At 45.2% G+C, this 27,486-nt stretch overlaps 2 protein-coding genes across 9 annotated transcripts in view; one reads left to right on the top strand and one right to left on the bottom strand.

The window, feature by feature from the left end:
- LOC119978658 (cleavage and polyadenylation specificity factor subunit 6-like) overlaps nt 1-27,486 on the top strand; it is a 124,186-nt gene that overhangs the window by 65,760 nt on the left and 30,940 nt on the right. For 2 of the 7 annotated variants that reach the window (XR_005463526.1, XR_005463525.1), the window contains exons 8-10: nt 432-882; nt 1,131-1,478; nt 4,996-5,059. Coding sequence is in view for 2 of the 7 variants with exons in the window: in XM_038820445.1 (XP_038676373.1) it covers nt 432-882; nt 1,131-1,329 (650 nt within the window). In the remaining 5 variants the exon portion in view is untranslated. Of the gene's footprint in view, nt 1-431; nt 883-1,130; nt 2,911-4,995; nt 5,371-11,018; nt 12,737-16,623; nt 16,642-27,486 lie in introns of those variants that run through there. The other 5 variants (XM_038820445.1, XM_038820446.1, XR_005463529.1 and 2 more) reach the window with 4 other exon arrangements.
- LOC119978660 (acidic mammalian chitinase-like) overlaps nt 17,984-27,486 on the bottom strand; it is a 35,592-nt gene continuing 26,089 nt past the window's right edge. The window contains exons 8-10 of one of the 2 annotated variants that reach the window (XM_038820448.1): nt 26,790-26,906; nt 24,552-24,711; nt 17,984-18,600 (exon numbers count right to left, since the gene is read on the bottom strand). In XM_038820448.1, the coding sequence (XP_038676376.1) occupies nt 18,038-18,600; nt 24,552-24,711; nt 26,790-26,906 (840 nt within the window). In that variant the 3' untranslated portion in view covers nt 17,984-18,037. The remainder of the gene's footprint in view (nt 18,601-24,551; nt 24,712-26,789; nt 26,907-27,486) is intronic. The other variant, XM_038820449.1, reaches the window with a different exon arrangement.

The following is a 27,486-nucleotide window of genomic DNA, read 5'->3' as shown; positions in this document are numbered from 1 at the left end:
TTGTTTTCGTTAGAGAGGAGAAGGCTGAGAGGTGACTTAATAGAGACATATAAGATAGTCAGAGGGTTAGATAGGATGGACAGTGAGAGTCTTTTTCCTCGGATGGGGATGACCAACACGGGGGGACCTAGCTTTAAATTGAGGGGTGAGAGATATAGGACAGATGTCAGAGGCAGTTTCTTTACTCAGAGAGTAGTAGGGGTGTGGAACGCCCTGCCTGCAACAGTAGTAGACTCGCCAACTTTAAGGGCATTTAAGTGGTCACTGGATAGACATATGGATGAAAATGGAATAGTGTAGGTCAGATAGGCTTCAGATGGTTTCACAGGTCGGCGCAACATCGAGGGCCGAAGGGCCCGTACTGCACTGTTATGTTCTATGCTCTAAAGAAAAACAAACACATTTCTGAATAGCTTTCTTGTCTGTTTCAGATGATGATTCAGAAGATTATGGGACCATACTTCGGCTTGTTTCTTTTGTTAAAAAGTCCAAAGCTATTGCACAAGCCGGCACTGAGGATTCAAACTGTTCTCCTGATCGAAGTCACTGGGGAGCAGCCAGTTTCAGAGATTCAAACTGTTCTCCTGATCGAAGTCAGCGGGGAAAGTTGAGTTCCAGAGATTCAAACTGTTCTCCTTCTCTGAGTCACCGGGGAAAGTTGAGTTCCAGAGATTCAAACTGTTCTCCTTCTCGGAGTCACCGGGGAAAGTTGAGTTCCAGCGATTCAAACTGTTCTCCTTCTCGGAGTCACCGGGGAAAGTTGAGTTCCAGAGATTCAAACTGTTCTCCTTCTCGGAGTCACCGGGGAAAATCCAGTTTCAGAGATTCAAGCTATTCTCTTGATCGGAGTCACCGGGAAGAGTCCAAACGCTCAGGATTACGGTAATTCTCTTTTCAGAATATCCAATTTAAACTTTCAGCCAACATATAAAATGCGTTTATAACAGTCAGATTGCTTTTGTATTTGAAACGCAGAGTTTTAATGTCCATAAACCCTTTAGCACAATTTATATGTAATGAATAAAATAGCTCATAATTTCTAAAGCCACAAAACACCCAAGGAAATGTTCTATTTGGGTATTGACGCTCTGAATGGCTTACAGTAATGAGTTTTTATTTCTCTTTACAAGGGAGCGTGAATATTCTAGAAGGAGAGAAAATGGGAGATATGAAGAGAGAAGTGGATCTCTGCGAGATCGTTCCAGAAGTCCAAGTTCCTGTAATAGTTATTATCAAAGGGAAAGAATGGATTATGATCAACACAGGCAGCAAAGTGACTTGAAAAGTCTTCTCGATGGATTATTATATGGACAGAAGCCGAAACTTTGACCGAGAAAGGTCTTGTGAATCCAGGAGGTATCAGTCTAGAATAGTGATCCTTGGCACACTAATTCTGAAAAGAGTGAAAAAGGACACAGTTACAGTGAAGAAAAATATAGAATAAAACAAAGAAAGGACCGAGAGTACCATTTCTAATGGTATGTGTGTTGATTTTGTTGTCTTGTCTTGGACTTGAAACTTGTACATAGTAAACAGTAAATATCCTGTACATTAATCCACCCTGATGGAAGTGAACTTTAATCTTCCCCACAGGATTCCAACAAAATCTACTTTTAAATAGTCTGTACAGGCACGTAGCCAAAGCAAATAATGTTGGTGTTTATAAGATGGGTTGTCTCCTGTTGATTAATTGTTCGCCATCACGTTTTCAGTTTTTCTCTCCTTTTATAAGGGCCTCCATATACCATCACTGCTCTTAAACAAGAGGCTGGTGACTTAATTAGTATCTCTACCAACAGCTAGTGTAGGCATCACGTTAATTACATGGTTACTAAAATTCCACGTCAGGTTTTGTTCAATGGTGCCATTCTTATTGTAAAATATTTAGTCTACTATTTTTTTGAAAGGTTAGAGAAAGCGATTCTTGGGACACCTGAAGTTAATGGCAATGCCATTCTTTTGCTCTCTTAGAGTAAATAGTGGTGGAAAGTTAGTTGATACATAGAAGTATATGGAAGTTACAGCACAGAAACAGGTTATCTGCCTCAACCAGTCAATCTATCTCAGCATTTATCCTCCACGCAAGTAGGTCCTAATCACATTTACCTGCCCTGTTCTCATATTCTACCTATCAATTCCAATGTTAAATGTTGGTATAGTTTCTGCCTCAACTATTTAGCTTGGCAATGAATTCCATCGGCCCAGCACTCTGTCAAAAACTTTCAATGCTGACTATCATGGGCGGGACACTCCGATCGGCCGGAGAATCCATTTTTACGCCGGAATCAGGGGCAGCGCTGTTTCTACGATGCTCCGCCCCCTCAAAAGGGCGTACACCCTGTCGGGATGGCCTCGGTGTCACCGGAGGACCTCCCCCAATGCTCCGCCCCCAATGGGCCGTATCCCCGATGGCGTGGGGCACCACTTTTCGGGGACCTCGCGCGGCGGCTGCGGACAGTGTCCAGTGCAGCCACAATTGGTGGAGGAGGGCTGCTACCGCTTGTAGTGGGGCTTCGGTGGGAGATGGCGAGGGAGGTTATAGGAGGGCGTTTTTTGGCAGGCCGGGTCCGCATGCGGCCGGCACCATGTTATATGGCAGCCGTGCGCATGTGCAGCCACGGACCCGGTCTTTCTGCCAACGCATCGGCAGCTCACGTGGCCCGGCTGCAAGCCCTCACTGGGCGGAGCACGGTACGGGGGCGCCGCTGACATTTTGGTCGGAAGTCCAGATGGATCCTGCGGACATAGCCGCAGAATCGGAGAATCCAGCTCCTTGTGTTTAATTTTATAACCATGGTTTCTGGTTCTTGGGATCCCTACTATGCTTCGCTATCCCATTCCATCCTATCAGAAGTTTAAATGCATCGAATATCTGTGTGGCTCTGATGAATAAACCTCCACTTTCCAGTGTTTCCTGTGTTGTATTTGTTCACACCAAGGAGCATCCTGGGGAATCTGCTTCATAACCTCACTGCTGCCTGCCTCATCATCCTTGTAATTTTATGGACTTTTTTAATTTAAAAAAAAATCTCCAATTAAGGGGCAATTTAGCGCGGCCAATCCACCAATCCTGCACATCTTTGGGTTGTGGGGGTGATACCCACGCAGACACGGGGAGAATGTGCAAACTCCACACGGATAGTGACCTGAAGAAGGGATCGAACCAGAACCATTAGTGCCATGAGGCAACAGTGCTAACCACTGTCACTGACGACCAGTGTGGAATGAAATGGAATTAAATGAAAATCGCTTATTGTCACAAGTCGGCTTCAAATGAAGTTACTGTGAAAAGTCCCTTGTAGCCACATTCCGGCGCCTGTTCGGGGAGGCCGGTATGGGAATTGAACCCGCGCTGCTGCCTTGTTTTGCATTACAAGCCAGCTGTTTAGCCCACTCTGCTAAATCGTCCCCTGGACAATATCAATGCAACATTCAACTGAAATTTTATTCAAGTTTCGTATTGATTTATCTTTCTTTGCTTTTACTTTTTGTCTGTTTTCTAAGATAACAGATTCACTAACTCTTAACGCAGCCCCTATAGCTGATAAGATATTAAAGGTTCTTTGTATCCAAGCTCTCCAAATCTCTGGTTTCCAGCAGAAACTAGCCATTTATTTAAAACATATTCATGTGCTTTTTCAAAATGTGTTACTGCAAACTGTATCTGGCATTAAAGTCAGTATTCCTTCCAGCTTTTCTTTGGTATTCTAAAGAATTGGTTATATTTCTATTATTTTCAAATTGTCACCCTGCTCCCTGTAGGTCTGAATCCAAACCATTGGTGTACATTGAACAAGTGTCCTCCGATCTCAACCCCAGGGCAACAGTACACAACTTTCAACCGCTTAGGAAAACTGCCCTTTTTTGTTTCTTTTTCCACATTTTAAAAAACATATTTAGAGTACTCAATTGTATCCCCCCTAATTAAGGGGCAATTTAGCGTGGCCAGTCCACCTACCCTGCACATCATCTGGGTTGTGGGGGTGAAACCCAAGCAGACACGGAGAATGTGCAAACTCCACACAGACAGTGGCTCGGGGCCTGGATCGAACCCAGGTCCGCAGTGCCGTGAGGCAGCAGTGCTAACTGCCACGCCACCATGCCGCCATTTTGTTTCCTTCTAACTGGTGTTGAATTCAGTTTACCGTACTCTCCTTTAGCTTAAAAATCTGTATACCTTGAAGAAGGCTCTCCTAAAGTCCACGGACACTGCATGTTTGTGTATGCTGATTAATAGTCTGCCTATTTATTTTATGTTGGATTTTGATAATTGTACTTTGGAAGTTGTAACCTTGTGGCTCCATAAAAGGTGATGCGAGTCCCTCAATCCTTGCAATTGAAACCCATGCCCGACTGTATCGTAGTCATTTGTGGCAGTGGTGTTTCAGACTTCCTGGAGTGTGTCATCAGTCAGTTATTGTTTATGTAACTGCACAGATAATGTCGTTTTTGGTTATATTCCATAGGTCTGATTTTTTTTTTAAATTGCAATTTCAAAAGGAACTTTAATCGACTTCTGAGAGGAATCAAAAATAATGAAAGATAGTGCGACTTCACTCCAGATAGATCATACTTTGAAATGACATAGTGGCTTCAGGGAAAGTGCTGGATAGACTTGAAGAAATAGTTCAGTAAAATAATTGTATTTGCCACTAAGATTACCTCTGACATTGTAGCATTTCTCCTGTCCGGATTGACGTTTTGTGTTTAAAATGTTGACCTTTTTGGGGTTTGACTGCTGCCTGCAAACAACACAAAATTCTACTGATACTACACCAATAGTAATTGTTTCCGCTTTGTAACTTTTTCACATTTTTAAATGAAACAAACTATTCAATGCCTTATGGAATTCAGACACTTAAAATATACATCGGGTAGCCCTATTTCGGTCAACTTGCTATATTAGTGTTAGCAGAATATTTGTGCTTTGTTGTTGAATTCTGGTTTCTGTATTTTTTTAGTTTATATCTGCTGTACTTTTTTATTGCATCTTAGAGTGACTGAATCAGCTTTATGATGTATGGAAAATGATATGTCTGTAACTTGAGTAAAAGATTCAGTAAGTATAAATTTTAATGTTTTAAAATGTTAAGCACCAAGAAGAAATACATTGGCTATGGACAATTTTTTAACTTTTATGTTCACTTGTCAGTTACTTACCAACAAGTGATTAGTGAAAAGTTCTGAAACTAAGTTGATATGTCACACACGTCAATGACCAGCAAAGTAACCATTGAAACTAATGAAAATTAGAGTTGATTTGTATGAAATAAGCAAGATCCTCCACAAAATTAACTTAGCCGCATATTTAATGGTTGAAGATGCTCGATGTTCTGAATATAAAATCTCAGCTAGCTGAATTCTGCACAATGTTTGACAGAGGTTTCTGTTTACAGCAGTTGGTGAATTGCTTTATTTTACCTGTCTCGAGGTGGGTGTGGGGGTGAATGGAGATCGGAGCTTTTTTTCCTCCTGCCTTTCCCCACTGCGACTGTAGCTGCAGTCATTAACATTTTTCTGACTTGCCACAATTTCTCAAGTTGCAGTGTGTGAATATGCACATGGTTTCCATTTAACCATTGATAGCATTGCCAGCCATCACATTCCACACAATTAGCTGTTGGTAAAGTTGGGCGGTGCATCCTAGCTCTGGACAACAGAGTTTTTTTTATTAATTGTGATTGAAGTTTGGAAGAATCAAGTAAGCTTCCAGACTCAGCAACCCAGCAGAAGTGGGTTTTGTGGCAAAGGTGAAGGCAGCCAGGCGGGTCTACTTCTTCCAAAAGAGAAAATGCTGGCAATCTCAGCAGGTCTGGCAGAATCTGTAGGCACATAAAAGAGCTAACGTTTTGGGTCCAGGTGACCCATAAAAGACATAGAAAGTGGGGGATTTTTACACTGGGGTGAGGGAATGAAAGATGAGTCATAGCCTCAGAAACCAAGGGACAAGACTGCTAATGGCAGTCCCCAGAGAGAATAAAATGTTAAAGGCTAAACAGCAGAGAAAGTAAAATCAGAGGGTAAGCTGTGACCTGTCGGGGGCAGCGGGAGGAAAAGGTAAGGAAGGGGGATAAAATAGGGTGGGGAGATTATCTTATATATGACAAAGAAATGAAATGTAAAAGACAGTTAAAATGAAATGGAATGAAAACAAGGGGATCGAGGTGGGGTGGAGCTAATCATCTGAAGTTGTTGAATTTGATGTTGAGACCGGAAGGCTGTAGCGTGCCTAACCGGATGATGAGATGTTGCACAATGCACCCCAGTGGGCATGTCTGACTGCGGAACTGGATCCTCCTGGACGGCGTGCATGTCAGGAACCAGACAAAGGGGAGGGGGTCTTTGAAACCGAAGGTGATCCAAATGGCACCGTAGGTGCTGGCTGCTGACCTGAATCTGTCTGACGGAGAGCAGTTCCCGAGGGCCAGCGGGCCGCACAACATGGAGCAGGACAACATCCCTGTTGCTCCTGGGCATGGCGTACCTTTGCCCCGATATCCGGGATTAACCACTTAGGTGGGTAGGGAGTTGCTGGCCCATGAGCAACTCCGCTGGAGCTACTCCCATTACTGCATATAACGTGTTTCGATAAATGAAAATGAATGGAGCCAATCTAGTGTCATTGGAGCCTGAAATCTGCTTGTGGAGCCCCCACGTGAACATCTGGATGGCCCACCCTGCCAAGCTGTTAGATGCCAGGTGGTAAGGAACCATCCTTACATGCCAAATTCCGTTGGCCTTAATGAACGTCAAGAATTCCTCACTTGTAAGGGAAGCCCAATTATCTGTAACGAGGACCTTAGGGATGCCAGGCATGGAAAAAGACGCAGTTTATCAACAATAGCGTGAGAGCTGGTTGTTGTCATCTGGTGGACCTCAAATGGGTATCCACCAACAGGAGAAACATGGAGCCCATGAATGGACCAGCGAAGCCAGCGTTAACCCGGTCGCAGAGCCGATCAGGCCACTCCCAGCGATGAAGAGGCGCCACGTCAGGAATCCTCTGGTGTTCCTGCCAAATGGGACACTGCTGAGCTACCATCTTGATGTTGCAATCGAGTCCCGGCCACCAGACATAGCTCCTTGCCAACACCTTAATTGTAGGTGCCCATTGTATCGGACTTTCGATACGAGCTCCTAGCCTCTTGTCGGGATCACAACCTGCGTACCCCACAGGAGGATACCGTCCTCTATACTGAGTTTGGACATCCTGGAGGAGAAAGCCCACAGTTCCCCAGGCAACTGTTGATGCTGCTGCCCCCCCCCCCCCCCCCCCCCCCCCCCCAACAAGGCTAGATGCCGCACCTTGGAGAAGATGGGGGCCTGTCTGGATCCATTCACAGATGTGCAATGTGACCGGTTGGGAGTCCTGCCATGACACCCTGGGCAAATGCGCAGTCAGTTCTAGCCCCACCGACCCTGGGATCCCAACATAAGTGAGTTAACCAATAATTTGTGTTTTCTTGAGATCTGTAACCTTGACTGCTCCAATGAGTTACAGACGTCGGGTTTATAAGTAAAACATTAACAAATGGTTTATTAATAACAAGAATAAAAGACGAACATATAAAGGACATAACAGAACAATGGTCTACTAGTCTACCTGTTCCCAAACCCACTCCACCAAGACACACAAGGCAGGCACACGGTTAGGATAGGAAAGGATAGGGTAGGATAGGAGAAAAGTTAAGAGGAAATATAACTTAGGAGATGTTACTGATCGAGGTGTTAAGATTCAAAACAGAGTTATAAAAGCCAACATAAGTGCACTTTACCTGAATGCTCGTAGTATTCAGAATAAGGTAAATGAGTTGATGGTGCAAATCATCGTGAATGACTATGATTTAGTGGCCATTACTGAAATATGGTTAAAGGATGGTCACGGGAGTTAAATATCCACGGGTATCAAACTATTCGGAAGGACAGAGTGGATGGTAAGGGAGGTGGTGTAGCTCTGTTATTTAAGGATGACATCTGGGCAATAGTAAGGGATGACATTGGTGCTATGGAGGATAAGGTTGAATCCATTTGGGTGGAAATCAGGAATAGTAAGGCGAAAAAGTCATTGATAGGAGTAATCTATAGGCCACCAAATAGTAACATTATGGTGGGGCAGGCAATAAACAAAGAAATAACTGATGCATGTAGAAATGGTACAGCAGTTATCATGGGGGGTTTTAATCTACATGTTGATTGGTTTAACCAGGTCGGTCAAGGCAGCCTTGAGGAGGAGTTTATAGAATGTATCTGCGATAGTTTCCTAGAACAGTATGTAATGGAACCGACGAGGGAACAAGCGGTCCTAGATCTGGTCCTATGTAATGAGACAGGATTGATTAATGATCTAATAGTTGGGGATCCTCTCAGAAGGAGCGATCACAATATGGTGGCATTTAAAATACAGATGGAGGATGAGAGGGTAAAATCAAATACTAGTGTTTTGTGTTTAAACAAAGGAGATTACAATGGGATGAGAGAAGAACTAGCTAAGGTAGACTGGGAGCAAAGACTTTATGGTGGAACAGTTGAGGAACAGTGGAAAACCTTCCAAGCGATTTTTCACAGTGCTCAACAAAGGTTTCTACCAACAAAAAGGAAGGATGGTAGAAGGAGGGAAAATCGACCGTGGATATCTAAGGAAATAAGGGAGAGTATCAAATTGAAGGAAAAAGCATACAAAGTGGCAAAGATTAGTGGGAGACTAGAGGACTGGGAAATCTTTAGGGGGCAACATAAAGCTGCTAAAAAAGCTATAAAGAAAAGTAAGATAGAGTATGAGAGTAAACTTGCTCAAAATATTAAAACGGATCGTAAAAGTTTCTACAAATATATAAAACAAAAAAGAGTGGCTAAGGTAAATATTGGCCCTTTAGAGGATGAGAAGGGAGATTTAATAATGGGAGATGAGGAAATGGCTGAGGAACTGAACAGGTTTTTTGGGTCGGTCTTCACAGTGGAAGACACAAATAATATGCCAGTGACTGATGGAAATGAGGCTATGACAGGTGAGGACTTTGAAATGATTGTTATCACTAAGGAGGTAGTAATGGGCAAGCTAATGGGGCTAAAGGTAGACAAGTCTTCTGGCCCTGATGGAATGCATCCCAGAGTGCTAAAAGAGATGGCTAGGGAAATTGCAAATCCACTAGTGATAATTTACCAAAATTCACTAGACTTTGGGGTGGTCCCGGCGGATTGGAAATTAGCAAACATGACACCACTGTTTAAAAAAGGAGGTAGGCAGAAAGCAGGTAATTATAGGCCAGTGAGCTTAACTTCGGTAGTAAGGAAGATGCTGGCATCTATCATCAAAGAGGCATCTGGATGGAAATTGTCACATTGGGCAGGCGCAGCATGGGTTCATAAAGGGCAGGCCGTGCCTAACAAATTTAGTGGAATTTTTTGAGGACATTACCAGTGCAGTAGATAACGGGGAGCCAATGGATGTGGTATATCTGGATTTCCAGAAAGCCTTTGACAAGGTGCCACACAAAAGGTTGCTGCATGAGATAAAGATGCATGGCATTAAGGGTAAAGTAGTAGCATGGATAGAGGATTGGTTAATTAATAGAAAGCAAAGAGTGGGGATTAATGGGTGTTTCTCTGGTTGGCAATCAGCAGCTAGTGGTGTCCCTCAGGGATCCGTGTTGGGGCCACAATTGTTCACAATTTACATAGATGATTTGGAGTTGGGGACCAAGGGCAATGTGTCCAAGTTTGCAGACGACACTAAGATGAGTGGTAAAACAAAAAGTGCAGAGGATACCAGAAGTCTGCAGAGGGATTTGGATAGGTAGGTGAATGGGCTATGGTCTGGCAGATGGAATACAATGTTGACAAATGTGAGGGTTATCCATTTTGGTAGGAATAACAGCAAAATGGATTATTATTTAAATGATAAAATATTCAAACATGCTGCTGTGCGGAGAGATCTGGGTGTGCTCGTGCATGAGTCGCAAAAAGTTGGTTTACAGGTGCAACAGGTGATTAAGAAAGCAAATGGAATTTTGTCCTTCTTTGCTAGAGGGATGGAGTTTAAGACCAGGGAGGCTATGCTGCAATTGTATAAGGTGTTAGTGAGGCCACACCTGGAGTATTGTGTTCAGTTTTGGTCTCCTTACCCGAGAAAGGACGTACTGGCACTGGAGGGTGTGCAGAGGAGATTCACTAGGTTAATCCCAGAGCTGAAGGGGTTGGATTACTAGGAGAGGTTGACTAGACTGGGACTGTACTCGTTGGAATTTAGAAGGATGAGGGGGGATCTTATAGAAACATTTAAAATTATGAAGGGAATAGATAGGATAGATGCGGGCAGGTTGTTTCCACAGGCGGGTGACAGCAGAACTAGGGGACATAGCCTCAAAATATGGGGAAGTAGATTTAGGACTGAGTTTAGAGGAACTTCTTCACCCAAAGGGTTGTGAATCTATGGAATTCCTTGCCCAGTGAAGCAGTTGAGGCTCCTTCATTAAATGTTTTGAAGATAAAAATAGTTTTTTTAAAGAATAAAGGGATTAAGGGTTATGGTGTTCAGGCCGTAAAGTGGAGCTGAGTCCACAAAAGATCAGCCATGATCTCATTGAATGGCGGAGCAGGCTCGAGGGGCCATATGGCCTACTCCTGCTCCTAGTTCTTATGTTCTTACCTGGAATACGTTGAACATACAGTGCAGAAGTATGAAAGGATCTTAAAAATGTGGAGATCCAGGTCAGTATAGTTCCAACCAGAGCTTTACACAGGAGATTCAAGTTGATGCAATTCTGACTGCTGACCATCAGATGGAGCTCCCATCTCCCTGAGAAATTATTGCAGCTTCGTGCCTGAGGAATCACTGATTTTCCCCATTGTCTGATTTCTGTGCGGAAACTCCATTATATTACAGACAGAGTCTTCAGTTTGGGTTCTCCCCAGCCTTTCAGACAGGATTAAAAGGTTACAAACCTGGTGAGAAACTGCTTGTTTTTGTACACCGGAGGTGCCTTTTACAGACCTAATTGCTGTCTGTGTCCTTTCACTAGGTGAGCCTTCACAGATCTGGCTGGGATGCCTTTTAAAACCGTCTGGCAAAGCGAGAGAGAGAATCTTCCAACTACTTTGTAGCTGGGCTGCTTCTCAGAACTGACAAAATGAAGCTGGCGTCTCCTGTTCCAGAAGTTTCTGAAAAAACCCACAAATCCCAAAAGGGAATCAGTTCAAGGCCCGAGGTGATTGACTGCTGCCAAGTCTATCAAACTGACATCACGGGCTCTGCCACAGAACCCCAAGTGAATCCCTGGCCTGATCCATTAGACCAGGGGTATTTCAACTTTGCCTCAAGTCTAGTTTTAAGCAAAGGATTTCAGTATGGCAGCAGCTAGTAAGAAGTCAGCAGCACAGGAATTAAAACAGAAACACAGAACAGACCAACCATATCCTAACAGTCCACGACCTCGCCCGTCTGAGGGGGTGGCTAGGCCTCGGTTGGCAGGAGCAAGTGGCTCAGTGCGACTGCATATGCTGTGTGGGTCCCTGGCAGATGATCAAAACAGGTCAATAGCATATGTGGGCAATAGCAGTGTCCAGTGTTGGATGCGTGCCGATGCAATGGGCGAGATCGCTTTGTCCTCACGAAAAAGGCTCAGTAGAGGATGTGGTCCATAATGATGATGAAGTGGTGTTGCATCGCAGGTAGCGACTAAAGGCTTGCCTGAGTCATAGTGCCTTAACACACTGGAGGGTGACAGCCATCTCTTGACTTGCCAGAAAGCCACCTCCTGGGTTGCACCCCAGAAACAGTCCTGGTGCTTCTTTCGGAGCAGATACAGATGGGCCAGTACGGCCACAAGGCTCAGGACAAACTTCCCATAATAATTTACTAAGCTGAGACATGGGCAGAGTTCCGTTGTATCCGCTGGGGCAGGGGTTAACTGGCTTATCTTTTTCACCACTGGTCAACCCATCGCGGTCCATGCGATAGCCTAAACAGGCCACCGCCTTGGCATAAAACATGTACTTCGCCCGTCGCGGGCTGACCCCGAACTCCAAAAATAAGCGCAGCTCTGCCTCCAGGTTCTTCAGTTGCTCCCGTGACCAGGGCATCACTGAGGTATACCATGACACACGGACAACCTAGCAGGATCATCTCCATGATCTGCTGAAACATTGCACAACCCGCCAAGACAACTGGGCTGAATGATGCGCTGACTCTCCAATTGGTCAGGTTCGGCAACCACCTCATCCACCAAGGCACAGGGAATGGGCATGCCCAGGAATAACGCAGCTGAGCCACCAGGTCCATCTGGATTTTAGCCACATCACCTCTGATGGTCCCCAGCCCGGGCTGGAAAACCTCCGGGAACTTCCCGAGCATTTCGCACAAACCACCGGGCCCTACCTGCAGAATACGTTGCCAGTTGAGGTGCAAGAGGTGCAACCAATCTCGCCCCTGTACACTGGGGCCGTCCCCTCGAACCACAATAAGAAGTAGTTGGGCTGACTGCTGGCCATAAGGCCAACGCCGTCCCCGCCATCGCTAGTTGCTTTCCTATGTATGTAGCCAAATGAGCCAGCGTGTCTGTTAAAGCCAAGGTCAGGACGGCCCGTTGGATGTGGTTGAAAGTGCATTGTGCCACCTTGACCACATCGCCCCAGTATCTAACTCCATTCGCAGCATATGCCTGTTCACATGAACGGGGACATGAATGGAAGCTACACAGGGTGTCGCTAGGAAGTGCAATTGCATCGCGGTCCTTTCTGGGTCGTCCAAGTGAAAGTTTCTAGCTCTAGGCACGTATAGGGTGGCACGGTAGCACAGTGGTTAGCACTGTTGCTTCACAGCTCCAGGGTCCCAGGTTAGATTCCTGGTTTGGGTCACTTTCTGTGCGGAGTCTACACGTTCTCCCCGTGTCTGCATGGGTTTCCTCCGGATGCTCCGGTTTCCTCCCACAAGTCCTGAAAGACGTGCTGTTAGGTGAATTGGACATTCTGAATTCTCCCTCTGTGTACCCAAACAGGCTCCGGAATGTGGCGACTAGGGGCTTTTCACAGTAACTTCATTGCAGTGTTAATGTAAGTCTACTTGTGACACTAATAAAGATTACATTATATGTCTTCACTGGCTGGGGTACGTAGACTACTGGGACCCTTCTTGTCTCCGGTCATGCTGGGGCCGGCGGCCGCATGTCTCCAATGGCAGTGAATCGCCATTGGCGGATTCTGGGAGGGTCCCCGTTGCAGTGGATAGCCTTGCGACCACAGCCCGTGGCCCGCTGTCTGTCAGACCGGGTGAAAGGGCACCATGGGAAGGATTGCGTCCCAGGGTGTTTACCCCCATCCGGTGTATCTCATGAACCCAATGCTCCGCGCTCTCGCGTGGCAAGTAAATCTGCAGCGCCTGTCATAGGTTCAGGGAAGGCTCGGCCAAGAGGCCTCCGTTGTGCCTCCGCGTTGCAGATGCAAGACGATCGCGCAACATAGACATAGAATTTACAGTGCAGAAGGAGGCCATTCGGCCCATCGAGTCTGCACCGGCTCTTGGAAAGAGCATCCTACCCAAGGTCAACACCTCCACCCTATCCCCACAACCCAGTAACCCCACCCAACACTAAGGGCAATTTTGGACACTAAGGGCAATTTAGCATGGCCAATCCACCTAACCTGCACATCGTTGGACTGTGGGAGGAAACCGGAGCACCCGGAGGAAACCCACGCACACACGGGGAGGATGTGCAGACTCCGCACAGACAGTGACCCAAGCCGGAATCAAACCTGGGACCCTGGAGCTGTGAAGTGATTGTGCTATCCACAATCCTACCGTGCCGCCCTCTCGGACAGCAAAGTCCTGTATTACCAAAATTCGGTGGTTTTCCGCACTCGGGTCACGAATGTGGTGACTGGCTCACCCGGAGCTCGTTATGCCATGTCTGACGAGCTCCACAAGCAGGTCAAAGGTGCAGGTGTCCGGCACCAGCAGGTATGTGAGGCTCCAGATAACCCAGAAGTATAGGCCTCCAACCCCCCCCCCCCCCCCCCCCCCCCCCCCACCAAGTGCTCAGCAAGATCACTGTTTAACACCTCATCCACTGCGATATTGTTGGCACAAAACGAAAGCTGATGCGTTCTGTATTCTGGGCGCAATCCTCGGCCCTGGCTAGAAAGGTGCATAGTCGGCCAAATGGGCATGGCGAAGAGAAGCGGGCTCCTAGCTGCAATATGAATGCCAGGAGGTAGCTGAGCTGGAAAGGCCTCAGCGTCGATAGTTGACCAAGTTTACTCCTCATCGCCAGTTCTGTATTTCGAGTACACACTGAGTTGAGTGAAATAATTAAGGTTTATTTTAGGAGCTCTAGATACACAGCACTCGGCGATACCCAGCTGAGTGAGTGGCTGGCTTTATACCGGAAGCGTTTGAGTCTCCCCACCCCCGGGGCGGGAAACCTGTATCCACCAAGGATTCTGGGAATACGAGATTCCGATGCCGTAAGTCTCGTATGGATATAGTAATTTGACTTCAATACAAGGCCAATAACAAAGGTCGATTACAATATGCTACAGTTTAATATAATCTAGAGTCTTTCATCAGCAATGTGCCCACAAGGTTTGGCAAAATGTCTACATCAAAAATCATGAAACTTCTCAGGGTGTCAAATAAAAGACGGTTTAACTTTTCACTGTCACAGACTGTGTAGAATTCCTCCCATACACTTTGTGGCTATATTGATATCTTACTGAGCCAATAATTCACTGTTACATAGAGCATTACCACCTGAATACCAAAGCAAAATACCGTGGATTGGAAATCTGGGGAGCAGGGGAGAGAAAAACCGAGAAATGTGGACCTGGCCTGACCTTGTCTGCAGATAGGAAAAGAGCTGAGATTCAGGACTGTGACCTTTCACAGCTGGGGCAGGTTAGATACGTAACAGGGTTTGAGCAAGTGAAAGGTGGAAAGAGAAACAAACGGGGAAGGTCTGACTGGCTGGATGGGAAGGAGATAGTAAATGACAAAAGCTTTCTATGTTGCAAAGCCAACGGGAGAACTAATAGAACAAGTAAAGAAATAAAAGATGTCTAGAGGAGCTGTCGGTAATAGAAAATACGAGATAAATGAGGGGGGGGGGGGGAAACATGAAACAAAATGGGATATGGGTTATGATCTTAATATCCTGTTCAGACTGCAGGTATCATGGACGGGATTCTCCGCTGTCGGGATTCTCCACTGTCGGGATTTTCCGCTGTCTGGATTCTCTGTTGCGCCGTCAGCGCACCCACGCCCAGGGATTTCCCGACGGCGTGGGGCTGCCCACAATGCGAAATCCCATTGGCCAGCTGGCTGGCTTTGGTATTTTTAAAACAAAACTTTCTTATGAATACTGCTGACTGAGAATTCCACTGAATATGTTTCAACAACAATTCAATTCAGACCATGTCACTAGATTTTGAATGACACCACTGTCTTCATGCAAGCCCGCACTGAAAGAGCAAGTTTGTAAAAATAAAAAGTTAATTTCTTCTGACCAAGGAAACCCAATATATGTTTTTTTAAATTTAGAGTACCCAATTCATTTTTTCCGATTAAGGGGCAATTAGAACATAGAACATTACAGCGCAGTATGGGCCCTTCGGCCCTCGATGTTGCGCCGACTGTGAAACCATCTGAAGGCCTGGCCAATCCACCTAGCCGGCAAATCTTTGGGTTGTGGGGGCGAAACCCACGCAAACACGGGGAGAATGTGCAAACTCCGCACGGACAGTGACCCAGAGCTGGGATCGAACCTGGGACCTCGGCGCCGTGAGGCAGCAATGCTAACCCACTGCGCCACCCAGAAAGAAACCCAATATTAATATTGGATTTGCGATAACACTGCCTCTGGAATCAGAAAGTCCTGTTCCAGGGTCTGAGTATATCTGTCAGGCTGACACCACTGCAGTTGAGGCAGTTCTGTATCGTGGGAGGTGCTCGGTTTTTAGACAAGATACTGTTTCCCTTTCGGGTGAATGTGGAAATTCCCATGGCATTATTTAAAGCGTTCTTCAGATGTTCTGACCAACATTTTGCACCTCGGGCAACACCACCAGAGGTACTGTATTTCATGTCTGTAAAAGTAAGTAAAGCCACCATAGTCCCAGATGACCACCGGCTTCTTTCAGGGGGAGCTGACTGGTGGTGATTCAACCTGAAGATCACCATACCTCAGGAGGCAAGGTCGGGAAGGCGAGGCCTTCATAAATAACTTCAGCTGATACGGGAATTGAACCCACGCTGCTGGCCTTTCTCTGCATCATGATCTAGCTGTCCAGCTAACTGAGCTGCAAAACTTTGATGTATTCAAATTGGCCATTGTCTTTGCCCATAAAACAACTGTGATTGCAATTCAAGAGTCATTCGTTTGGCTTTGGATGTCCCAAGAATGTGAAAAGTGTTATTGAATTATAAGTTTATTTATGTGTTAGCAAACTTTGCATCAACTTTTTGTGTGTTTTAAAAAAACAGAGGTGACAGTGCAATACCTGCAAATTGGGCTCTTTCAGAGGGTCGGTGCAGAAACTCGTACACTGAAGATGCCAAGTGTATTATGCAGTCAGATCCACTTAAAGAAATGAGGTATTGTGTTATGACCTGGATGGTATTTTGTTATACACCAGGGGCTGGATTCTTCATTCCTGAGACTAAGGGTTGACGACGGGGCAAGATTCATGGACTTTCATGACAGCAAAACTGGCGCCGAACCTGGATCGATTCAGGGACTGTGCTGGTGCTAGCATCGGCACCACGTGGACCACAATCAATTCCAATGAAAAATGGTGCAGGATTTGCTGGGTCCGTGATTGACACTCAGGAGGCTGACAAGCTGCAGCTGCCTACACAGTACAATCCCCACACACATGGTGGCGGTGTGGTTAGCACTGCTGCCTTATGGCGCCACGGACCCGGGTTCGGCTCTGGGTCACTGTCCGTGCGGAGTTTGCACAATCTCCCCGTGTCTGCGTGGGTTTCGCCCCCACAACCCAAAGATGTGCAGGTAGATTGGCCACGCTAAATTGCCCCTTAATTGGAAAAAATAAATTGGGTACTCTAAATTGATTTTTAAAACATCAGCGAAAATGTAGACTTCTGACTTTATGATGGAGTACGGTCATGGATGAAGCAGCTGAACATGGTGGAGCCGAGGACACTATCCTGAGGAATTCCTGCTGTGATGTCCTAGGGCTGAGATGATTGGCCAACAACAACTAAACCATAGAATCCCTCCAGTGCAGAAGGAGGCCATTCGGCCCATCAAGTCTGCACCGACCCTCTTGAATGAGCTATCCATTTATACTCCCCTGCCCACCCCGCCCTAGTCCCGTAACCTAACCTGCGCATCAAGGGGCAATTTATCATGGTCAATCCACCTAACCTGCACATCTTTAGACTGTGGGAGGAAACCGGAGCAAGGAAACCCACACAGACACGGGGAGAACGTATGAACTCCACACAGACAGTGACCCAAGGCCAGAATTGAACCCGAGTCCCTGGCGCTGTGAGGCAGCAGTGCTAATCACCGTGCCGCCCACCTACCTTTGTGCTAGGTATCGTTAACCAGTGGCAAGTTTACCCCCTGATTCCCATTGACTCTAATTTTGCTGGGGCTCCTTGATGCCATACTCAGTCAGATGCTGTCCTGACATCAAGGATGATCACTCTCATCTCATCTCCTTCAATTCAGCTCTTTTGTCCATTTTTGAACCAAAGCTGTAATGCAGCCAGGAGCCGAATGATCCTAGCAGAACCCGAACATAATTGTTAGGGTCGAGAGGAAAACGGATGAATTTTAAGATAGGATATTAAATTTAGTGGCTGATCACCAAGGTGCCAGTGTTGGTCAGCAGGAACATCACAATCAATCTTACAGTGGCCAAGATGAGTGTGGATAACGTTTGGAAATTCAAATTTTAAGCAATATGATGTAATAGTCCAAGGAAGTCTTGTGTTAGAATGGTCTCTAATAAAATCTATTTAATGTTGCAATTTTTCAGTTCTTTATTCAACAATGACGTGTTCTTCACAAAGCTGTGTTTAACATTTACATAAATTATTATAGACACTTCCCTTAGGACATCTCCCTATGTTGGTATCTTTATTGGAGCAGTGGTAGAATTTGTTTGGTCTGCCTGGAATTGGGTAGCTACCATCAAGATTATTACTGCAAAAGTTCACATCAAAGTCAGCAAACATATTTCCATTGTTGCAGTTTCTGCTAATTGAATTATAGAGTAGATCAGAGGGGCACTGCTTCAGCCGTGTTCCACCTGCAGTGCATTTATAATAGATGGGAACTGGAATGGCATAGTTACCATCCGGTTTGCTGTTGCAAAAACTGTTGGCTGCTAAATCGATTGCTGGAAATAACCTGGGTGGCCAGACGCATTTGTCTCTAATAGTGTTATAGGAAGTACCCCTGGGGCAGGTTTCTATGTCGGTGCTCTTGTTGGTACATCGATAAAAGCTGTCCACAGCACATGGAACTGGATACTTTCCATTACTTTTCTCATGGCAGAATTCCAGATCGGGGCAGGTGGTGGAAGACTTTGAATTTGCTGGTGAATTATCGACAGCAGAGCTTGGCAATGGAGTTGTGGCTGAAAGAAGAAACAAGAATATATTGAAGTTGACAAAGAAGATAGCGTTTATGATGTCTTAAATTGCGCATTTTCCTGACGATAACAGGGCATCCTTTAAATGGCAAAACATCCTAATATATTTCACAGGAGAGTGTATTGAGTTACATAAAGAGATATTCAGACAAAGGTTCTCCTAGAGGACTGTTTTAAGGAACGATTTAAAGGGGGTAGGCGTTTGGAGAGGCAAAATCTTCTATTTCCTCTTTTTAATTAGAATCCATAAAATCCCGACAGTGCAGAAGGAGGCCACTTGACCCATCGTGTCAGCACCGACCCTCTGAAAGAGCACCCTACCTCAGCCCATTCCCCGTAACCCCACCTAACCTACACATCTTTGAACATTAAGGGGAAATTTAATTCGGCCAATCTACGTAACCTACACATCTTTGGACTTTGGGAGGAAACCGGAGCACCCGGAAGAAACGCACGCAGACACGGGGAGAATGTGCAGACTCCGTACAGACAGTGACCCAAGGCCGGAATTGAATTCAAGTCCTTGGGGCTGTGAGGCAGCAGTGCCAACCACTGTGCCACCCATATGCTTAAGTACTTTCTGAAATCATTGTGCCACATCCCAAACTGAGGAGCATTTTATTTCATCTGTGTGACATTTTTCTATTCTCATACCACTGTCAATAAGCATAGTCACCAAATCAGTACAGAGTAGAAGCAATTTTGTATTGTAATCCCACAACTGGGAAAAGCTGGATTGAAACCCTTTCAATTGTTGAATTTAGGAGCATCACAGGGAAGAGGCAAGATTGGCGATAACCTGGTCAGGCTGGGCAATTTCTAGCTTTTTGCCCACTTTGGATTACAATAACAATCCAAAAGCAAAATGATGGCACAGATGCTGGAAATCTGAAATAACAATAAAAATGCTGGAAATACCATCAGATCATGCAGCATCTGTGAGGACAGAAACGTGCTCCAGCAGGCTGAAGTTAAAGTCGGTTGAACGCCGCGTTTAGCGGGTGTTCCTGGCGGCTGTAGCGCTGAGACATCCCGCTATCCAACAGCACTTTGCTGTTTTGGTTTGGCCTCGGGGAGTTCGTCACCGTCGAGGCCGCTCTGAGGGATTTCCTGTCAATGGGAAAGGCTCATTGCAGGTGGGGCACCATTCTGTCCGGCAGTCCCAATCTTTCTCTCCCCCCCCCCCCCTTTCAGGCCCTTCCTCCTGCTTTTTTGACCCCCTCAATTGGGGGAAACCCCAGGACCCCCCCCCCACCCCGTCTCCACTTGGCAATGCCCCACTCCCCGGACCTGACCCCGGCATGCCAACCTGGCATCTTGGCACTGGTAACCTGGCAGTGCCGCGGCACCCATGTGCCAGAAGGAGTGACAGAGTGCCACCCTGCCCTTTCCCTGACCACCTAGGGGTCTCCAACGGCCTGGGAGAGCCCCCTCCCCCGGTGTTGTTACGGCTGGTCCACCTTAGTGTGGGTCAGCACTCAGCGGTGCTCTGGTGAGGTCTCCCAGGCACAGACGCTGAGTCCCAGGTGACTCCGGCTTCTGGGTATTTAAATGAGCAATTAGGCTCCAGGTTGTGCCTGGCGGAGCGATCGGTCCGGACCCGCGCGCGATTCACCGGATTGGCACCGGGCACAACAGGGTCGCCGAATCGCAGCCAGGATTAATGTTTCAGGCCTGTGGCCTTTCTTCAGAATCAGGGGAAGTTAGAAATGGCTAGGCTTTGAACAATTTAAAGGAGGGCGGAAAGATGCATAAAAGGGTAGTGCAGGAGAGATAGAAATGGCACTAGTTTAATGTTGCAAGGCTAAAAGGGGGAGTAATGGGACGGGTCAAAGGGGCAAGTCCAGTAATACAGTAGTCCCCCTTTATAACGCGGGTGTTGGGGTCCAAGACAGCCACCCGCGTTGCATCCGAGCCGTGGATATCCACGATGGGGGTTTAAAATTTATTTAAAAATCTATGCATGCGCTTCCCATTGTGAGTCTACGGGGGGCGGGGGGAGAGGTCAGACCCCCGTAGACTCACAATGGGAAGCGCATGCATAGATTTTTTAATAAATTTAAAACTCCCATCGTGGATCTAATTAAAACAACCCACAGAGACTTACCAGGAACTTACAAGGTCTTGCTGTCTGCACCCCATCTGCCGCACGCGCTTGCACCCTGTGCTGCATGTCAGTTTCAAAGGCAAGGCTGGGATTCAGTTTTAGGTGTCAGGGCTGTCAACTTGGTGGTTTGGGAACAAGTGTCAGGGGGGTGTCGCATCTCTCCTCGGTCCCAAACCCCTGCAGTTCAGGCCTTTCTCCACACCGCCACCCCCACCCCCTCCCCCCCACCCCCTCCCCCCCCACCCTACCTCAACCACTATGGAGGTACCAGCTGTAGCTCTGCACTATCCACTTCCGGACGCTGTGTGAGCTGCTCCTCTCTCACTGAATCTCAGTGAGAGAGGAGCAGCCGGCAATGTCAATTTCAGCCGGCAGTGTTAATTTCAGCGGCCGGCTCACTTTGATCCGGAAAGGGAAGCTGACAGTTGGGGTCCATAAGCCCCCCGCCGTATATCGCGAACCGCGGTATTGCGGAGCGCAGTATAACGGGCGATTACTGTATAACTACCATGTTACTGGTTGCTTAATAGTTTTACTTTTCCTGTGTAAGAACAGTGACGCACTGGGCTGTTAAATGCTTTGAGATGTCGGAAGAAAATGTTAAAGCGTTGTTTGATGCAAGTATTTTCTTCATTAGTCACCTATTAATATATACGTATGTAAGAAAAAGATATATTAGGAGCAGAAATAGGCCTCAGCCCCTCAAGCCTGCCCCACCATTCAATACGATCCTGTCTGATCTGATTGTAACCTCAACCCCACATTCCCAGCTACCCCAGATAACCTTGCACCCTCTTGTTAATCAAGAATCTATCGAGCTCTGCCTGAAAAATATTCAAAGGCTCTCTTTCCACTGTCTTTTTAGGAAGAGAGTTCCAGACACTCACGACCCTCAGAGGGAAAAATTCTCCTCATCTCTGTTTTAAATGGGCAACCCCTTATTTTTAAACAGTGTCCCCCAAGTTCTAGATTATACCACAAGAGGAAGCATCCTCTCCACATTCACCCTGTCAATGCACCTCAGGGTCTTAAAGGTTTTGATCAAGTTGCCTCTTACTCTTCTAAACTCTAATGGATTCAAACCTAACCTCTCCAATCTTTCCTTATGAGATAACGGGCCCATTCCTGGTTTTAGTCAGGTAAACCTTCGCTGAACTGCTTGCATTCTGCTATTTACATCTTTCCTTATTTAAGGAGACCAGTACTGTGCACAAAACTCAAGATATGGTCTCACCAATGCTCTGTACAACTGAAGCATAACCTCCCTACTTTGGTAACTGACTCCCGCACAATAATTGACAAAATTCCATTAACTTTCCTAACTACTTGCTGTACCTGTATTCTAGTCTTTTGTGATTTATTACATCTAAATACTCTCAAATATGTTAGGATTTGGTGTAATTTATAACTTTCAGAAATCTAATGTTTATTGGACTTTGTTAGTTGTTGAGACAGAGTCAATTCATATTTAATATTTGAATACTTTTCCCACAAATGTAACTTTGGTCCAGAATGTACGATGGCAACACATGAGGTCCTCAGCATTATAATAGAGGAAATATGATAGCAACTTCTGAAGTATGTACATGCACAATCAAACATGTAAACCCGGAAATTGCTGTCTTGAGATCTCTGAACTTCCGCTGGGTATTCTGCTTCAGTCCTCACCATGTGACTCTGCATCAAAATGATTGCAACAACACGATAGCGCAGTACTTTTACACTAATTCCCTTTCCAGAAATTGCTAAGAAGGTGGGCCTGACGCGTCCTGTAGTAAGCGAGTTATCAAAATTGATAATCATTGCTGAATAACCCTTTTTACTCTGCAAAAGTAATTTGACAACTGTGAGGTCTCATTCCTACAAAATAAAATGAATGGGTAATATTTCAAGAAAGTAAGTAACTTTTTGGTCCTTTCTCTGTCTTTTATTTCTCTCCTTTGTGGACAGTGCAAAATCCAGGCCAATTAGGTTTAATGTTTTTTTGCAGTAATTTATAAACAAGCATTGGGCAGCACGGTAGCACAAGTGGATAGCACTGTGGCTGTACAGCGGCAGGGTCCCAGGTTCGATTCCCTGCTGGGTCACTGTCTGTGCAGAGACTGCACGTTCTCCCTTTGTCTGTGTGGGTTTCCTCTGGGTGCTCCAAAGGTTAGGTGGATTGGCCGTGCTAAATTGCCCTTAGTGTCCAAAAAGGTTACGAGGGATTATTGGGTTACGGGGATAGGGTGCAAGTGAGGGCTTCAGTGGGTCGGTACAAACTCGATGGGCCGAATGGCCTCCTTCTGCACTGTATGTTCTATGTATTCCAGGTATTATGGTGGCCCAAAGAGGTTTAATAATTAACATTTATTTATTTATACTTTACTCTCCTCCAGATCTTTATTGCATCAATTGGTTAAACAGATCGTGAATAAAATAGAATTTGAAATAAGTGATTATGGCAAGCAGGAATGTGGGCGTTTAAAAATGGTGTGATTTAAATTAATGTAGAAATGACAGGTGAAAGACCAGGAAATACAAAGCAAGTAAACAGAAGTAGGATCAAGTAAAACGAGAAGGAAAAGCAAACCAAATAATTGGCAGAAAAGCAAGAGTAGTTAATTAGTTTGTGGAATACCAGTGATAGCTTAAAAGACAAAGGAACATTAAGTTTATTAATTACTAACAATGTGCAGAATGGGTTCAATTAAAAAGGGAAAGTTCAGAGAAAATAACAAGTGGATAAAATGGTTTTGAACAGCGTGTGTCGGGGGAGGAGAAGAAGCAAACATATTTGAGGTATTTACAGTGTGAAACAATTTTGTATTTACAGGAGAAGGAATGGTAGTTTTCAGAATGTGACTGCCTCAGATTCTATTATGCTGTTTGTTTTCTTCAGTCCATGTAAAGACTTTAAAAAAGTGTTTAGAGTACCCAATATTTTTTTTTCAATCAAGGGCAATTTAGCTTGGCCAATCCACCGACCCTGCACATTTTTGGGTTGTGGGAATGAGACCCACGCAGACACGGGGCGAATGTGCAAACTCCACCCGGACAGTGACCAGGGGCTGGGTATTATGGGCCAGGGTTTAGAGAACCCCAAAGTATATCATGGAGTTCACCTGACCCACAACTTTAAATAGATTTTGGTCATGGGGAGCACAAGGGCCCACTTTACAGGTGTGGTGCAACAGAGATCTAAAGTATGTTTAAAACAAAACAATGTTTATTCTATGAATCAAGTTAACATTTTATAAACCCACAGTAAAAATATTATCAACTACAAACACTGATACTTTCGCAAATACAATATTCTATAGGTAACCCTTAATAACTTCCCAAACAACATCCATAAGTCAAATCCTTTCTAAAATAAAGACAGCAGGTTTAAATACTCTACAGAAACAGGTACTACTTAGAAATAATCAATGATCTGGAGACATTCCTTAGCTTGTAGAAAGAGAGATCATAAAACAGCTGCTTGCTTTGAATGCAGCTATCCACCTCTGAAAACGAAACTAAAACACACTGCAGCTGTCAGCTCAAAAACGAAAGTGAAAAACAGACAGCCCTGCTCCACCCACACACTGACATCACTACAGCTATTTGATGAACACCCATTTCTTAAAGGTACATCCACCTGACAGTGGGATCGAACCAGGGTGCTCAGCGCTGTGAGGCGGCAGTGCTAACCACTGTGCCGCTCCATGTAATGTGCAGTGTTTCAGAAATCTTTATATAGTGAAGATCATGAAAATATTCACGATTATAGAATAAAGAAAGTCTTCTATATTCCAAAGTAATGTATATTTACCTGGTTCGGAATTGTTGTATTAAATGTAATTACCTGATGAATCATCTTCAGCTTTCGAATTTGAAGAAAGCATATTCTTCAGCTTATTAATAAGAGGTGTTTTTCCTTGGTTACAGAAAGTACCTTTAGTATCATCCATGTCGATTGTCCAAACCATCGCACCACCAAAACTATTATTCTTCAACCATTCCACCTATATGAAAATAATTTGAAACATTATTTTAAATTTAATGGTGGTATTATGCACCAGTGGACTGTTGTTACTTCACAAGATCATTGTAAATAGTTAAATTGATAGTTTTCATTTCAACTACATTGTGGTACAAAATTAGTCAGATGCTTCCAAGATACCACAGCAAATAAATGCACAGCCTGTCATGGAACCCAGTCATATAAACCAGAATGTTTCCAGGATCCAGTCAGGCAGCGGTTTGGTGATACGTGCTTGTTCCTGAGAGTGTCGACGGAAAATCAAATCCAAAGGTTCTATTACATTTTGTGATGCTTTGTGGAAACTACGAGTATTTGTGTGAATTTGAGAAAGAGGGGTGGAGTTTGACGTCTCTAACGTGGTGACAGTGGGGCTGTAAAATGCAGTGAGCTGTTTGAAAGGCCACGGAGTTTGACAAGACCGTAAAATCCCGCCAGCGTTAGGTTTTGCCCATCGGAATAGCGATTTGTATTCAACCCGTCAAGCCTGCTCTGTCATTCAATTAGATCATGCTGACCTAATATCTTAACTCCAACGATATGCTTTCGTTCTATAACTCTTAATATCCTTGCCTCACAAAAATCTCTCAATCTCTGTTGTGATGTTGCCCCAAATGAACTTTTAAAAATTATTCCATGGGATGGAGACCAGTATTTCTATTGCCCATCCCTAATGACCCTTGAGAAGGTTGTGGTGAGTGCAGTCCACGTGCTGTATGTACACCCACAATGGTGTTGAGAAGGGAGTTCCAGGGTTTTGACCCAGTGACAGTGAAGGACCAGCGATATATTTCCAAGTCAGGATAGCAAGTGGCTTGGTGGTGGTTTTCCCATGCACCTGCTGACTTTGTTCTTGTATATGGCAGAAGTGGCGGGTTTGGAAGCTGCTGTCGAAGGAGCTGTGGTGAGTTACTACGTTGCATCTTGTAATTGGTACGTGCTGCTGCACTTGGTGGTGGAGGGAGTGGATGTTGAAGGTGGCGGATGAGTGCCAGTCAAGCGAGCTGCTTTACGCTGTATGGTGCCAAGCTTTTTGAATGTTCTTGAAGCTGTACTCATTCACATAAATAGAGACTACTCCATTACATACCTGACTTGTGACATGGACAAACTTTGGGGAGTCAGGAGGTGAGTTGCTTACCTCACAATTCCCACCTTCTGACCTGCTCTGGTAGCCACAGTATTTATATGGATAGTCCAACTCAGTTTCTGGTCACTGGTAATCCCCAGGATATTTATGGTGAGGGATTTAGCGATGGTAATGCTATTGAATGTCAAGGTGGGATGGTTAGATTCTCTCTTGTTTAAGTGGCCATTGCCTGCCACCTGTGTGACATGAATGTTACTTGCCATTTATCAGTCCAAACTGTCTGTGCGGAGTCTGCACGTCCTCCCCGTGTGTGCGTGGGTTTCCTCCGGGTGCTCCGGTTTCCTCCCACAGTCCAAAGATGTGCGGGTTAGGTGGATTGGCCATGCTAAATTGCCCGTAGTGTCCTAAAAAGTAAGGTTCGGGGTGGGGGGGTGGTTGTTGGGTTACGGGTATAGGGTGGATACGTGGGTTTGAGTAGGGTGATCATTGCTCGGCACAAAATCGAGGGCCGAAGGGCCTGTTCTGTGCTGTACTGTTCTATGTTCTATGTTACACCTGTACGTTGTCCAGGTTGCTGCATATGAGCACAGACTGCTCACTCTAGGCTTACTCATGATGTCCGGGCACTTGGCCAGTACTGAGTGCCATGGACACGCCTTTAGGAAAGGATTTAAAGCTAAGAGGCTGGGAGTTTCCAAATAGCAAATTGTTCACTATGATTGCACAGAAAAGCTTTCAGGCCAACTTTACAGAAAATGTAAACGCAGTTAAAAGGAGAATCTTGTCAAAAATGCCTTTGGAAACTAATACAATTGTATCAAATCAAAGCTCTGTATTCAGTGTCATCCTAGCTATTTGATGAAATCTATATCTAACCCAACTGTGAAGCCAACTTTATACACTGTACAGTCCAGCTGGATGTATTATGTACAATTAGTAAACATAGCAGAAGATAATTATTAAATACATACTTTTTTCTCATAACTCTTCAAATTGTCATAAGTAACCCACTCGTCATCTTTGTATGCATATGGAACCTCCTGCTCCTCCATCCACTCTTTATTGGCGCCTTTCAGAAAATCACATATCTGTTCACAAAAATGTGCACATTTTAGTACCATGCCATGTGTTTAAAAGGAGAGGCTCGTCATAAATGCCTTTGGATACCAATAAAATGGTGTCAAGTTAAAGCTGCGGGTTTGTTGGCCATTAAGCTCTTAGTGACATCCTATAGTGGTGAAAGGTAAAACATGAATGCAAGTTGTATTCACTTGAGTTTGGGGGATTGCGATTAATCAAGGACGGTACGGTGGCACAGTGATTAGCACTGTTGCCTCACAGCGTCAGGGGCCCAGGTGCAGTTCCGACCTTGGGTGACTGTCTGTGTGGCACATGGCATTTACTATAGCACATGGGATATTCTTACTGTGTTTTTTATTGAAGAGGAATGTGGAATGCAATTATGATAAATATTCTGTTAGGGATTTAGTATGTTGGCAGATTGTTCACAGGCAAAGATACGGGGAGCCTGGACATTGTGGTAGTTGGCATGATCTTTGCTCAGAGGCCAATTGTTCATAGAACATAGAACAGTACAGCACAGTACAGGCCCTTCAGCCCAGGATGTTGTGCCGAGCATTTATCCTAATCTAAGATCAACCTAACCTA

The sequence above is a fragment of the Scyliorhinus canicula genome, chromosome 15 (genome assembly GCF_902713615.1).
Source record: "Scyliorhinus canicula chromosome 15, sScyCan1.1, whole genome shotgun sequence".
NCBI lineage: Eukaryota > Metazoa > Chordata > Chondrichthyes > Carcharhiniformes > Scyliorhinidae > Scyliorhinus > Scyliorhinus canicula.
The sequence above is the reverse complement of the archived record's forward strand: the minus strand, read 5'-3'. Positions and strand labels throughout refer to the sequence as shown.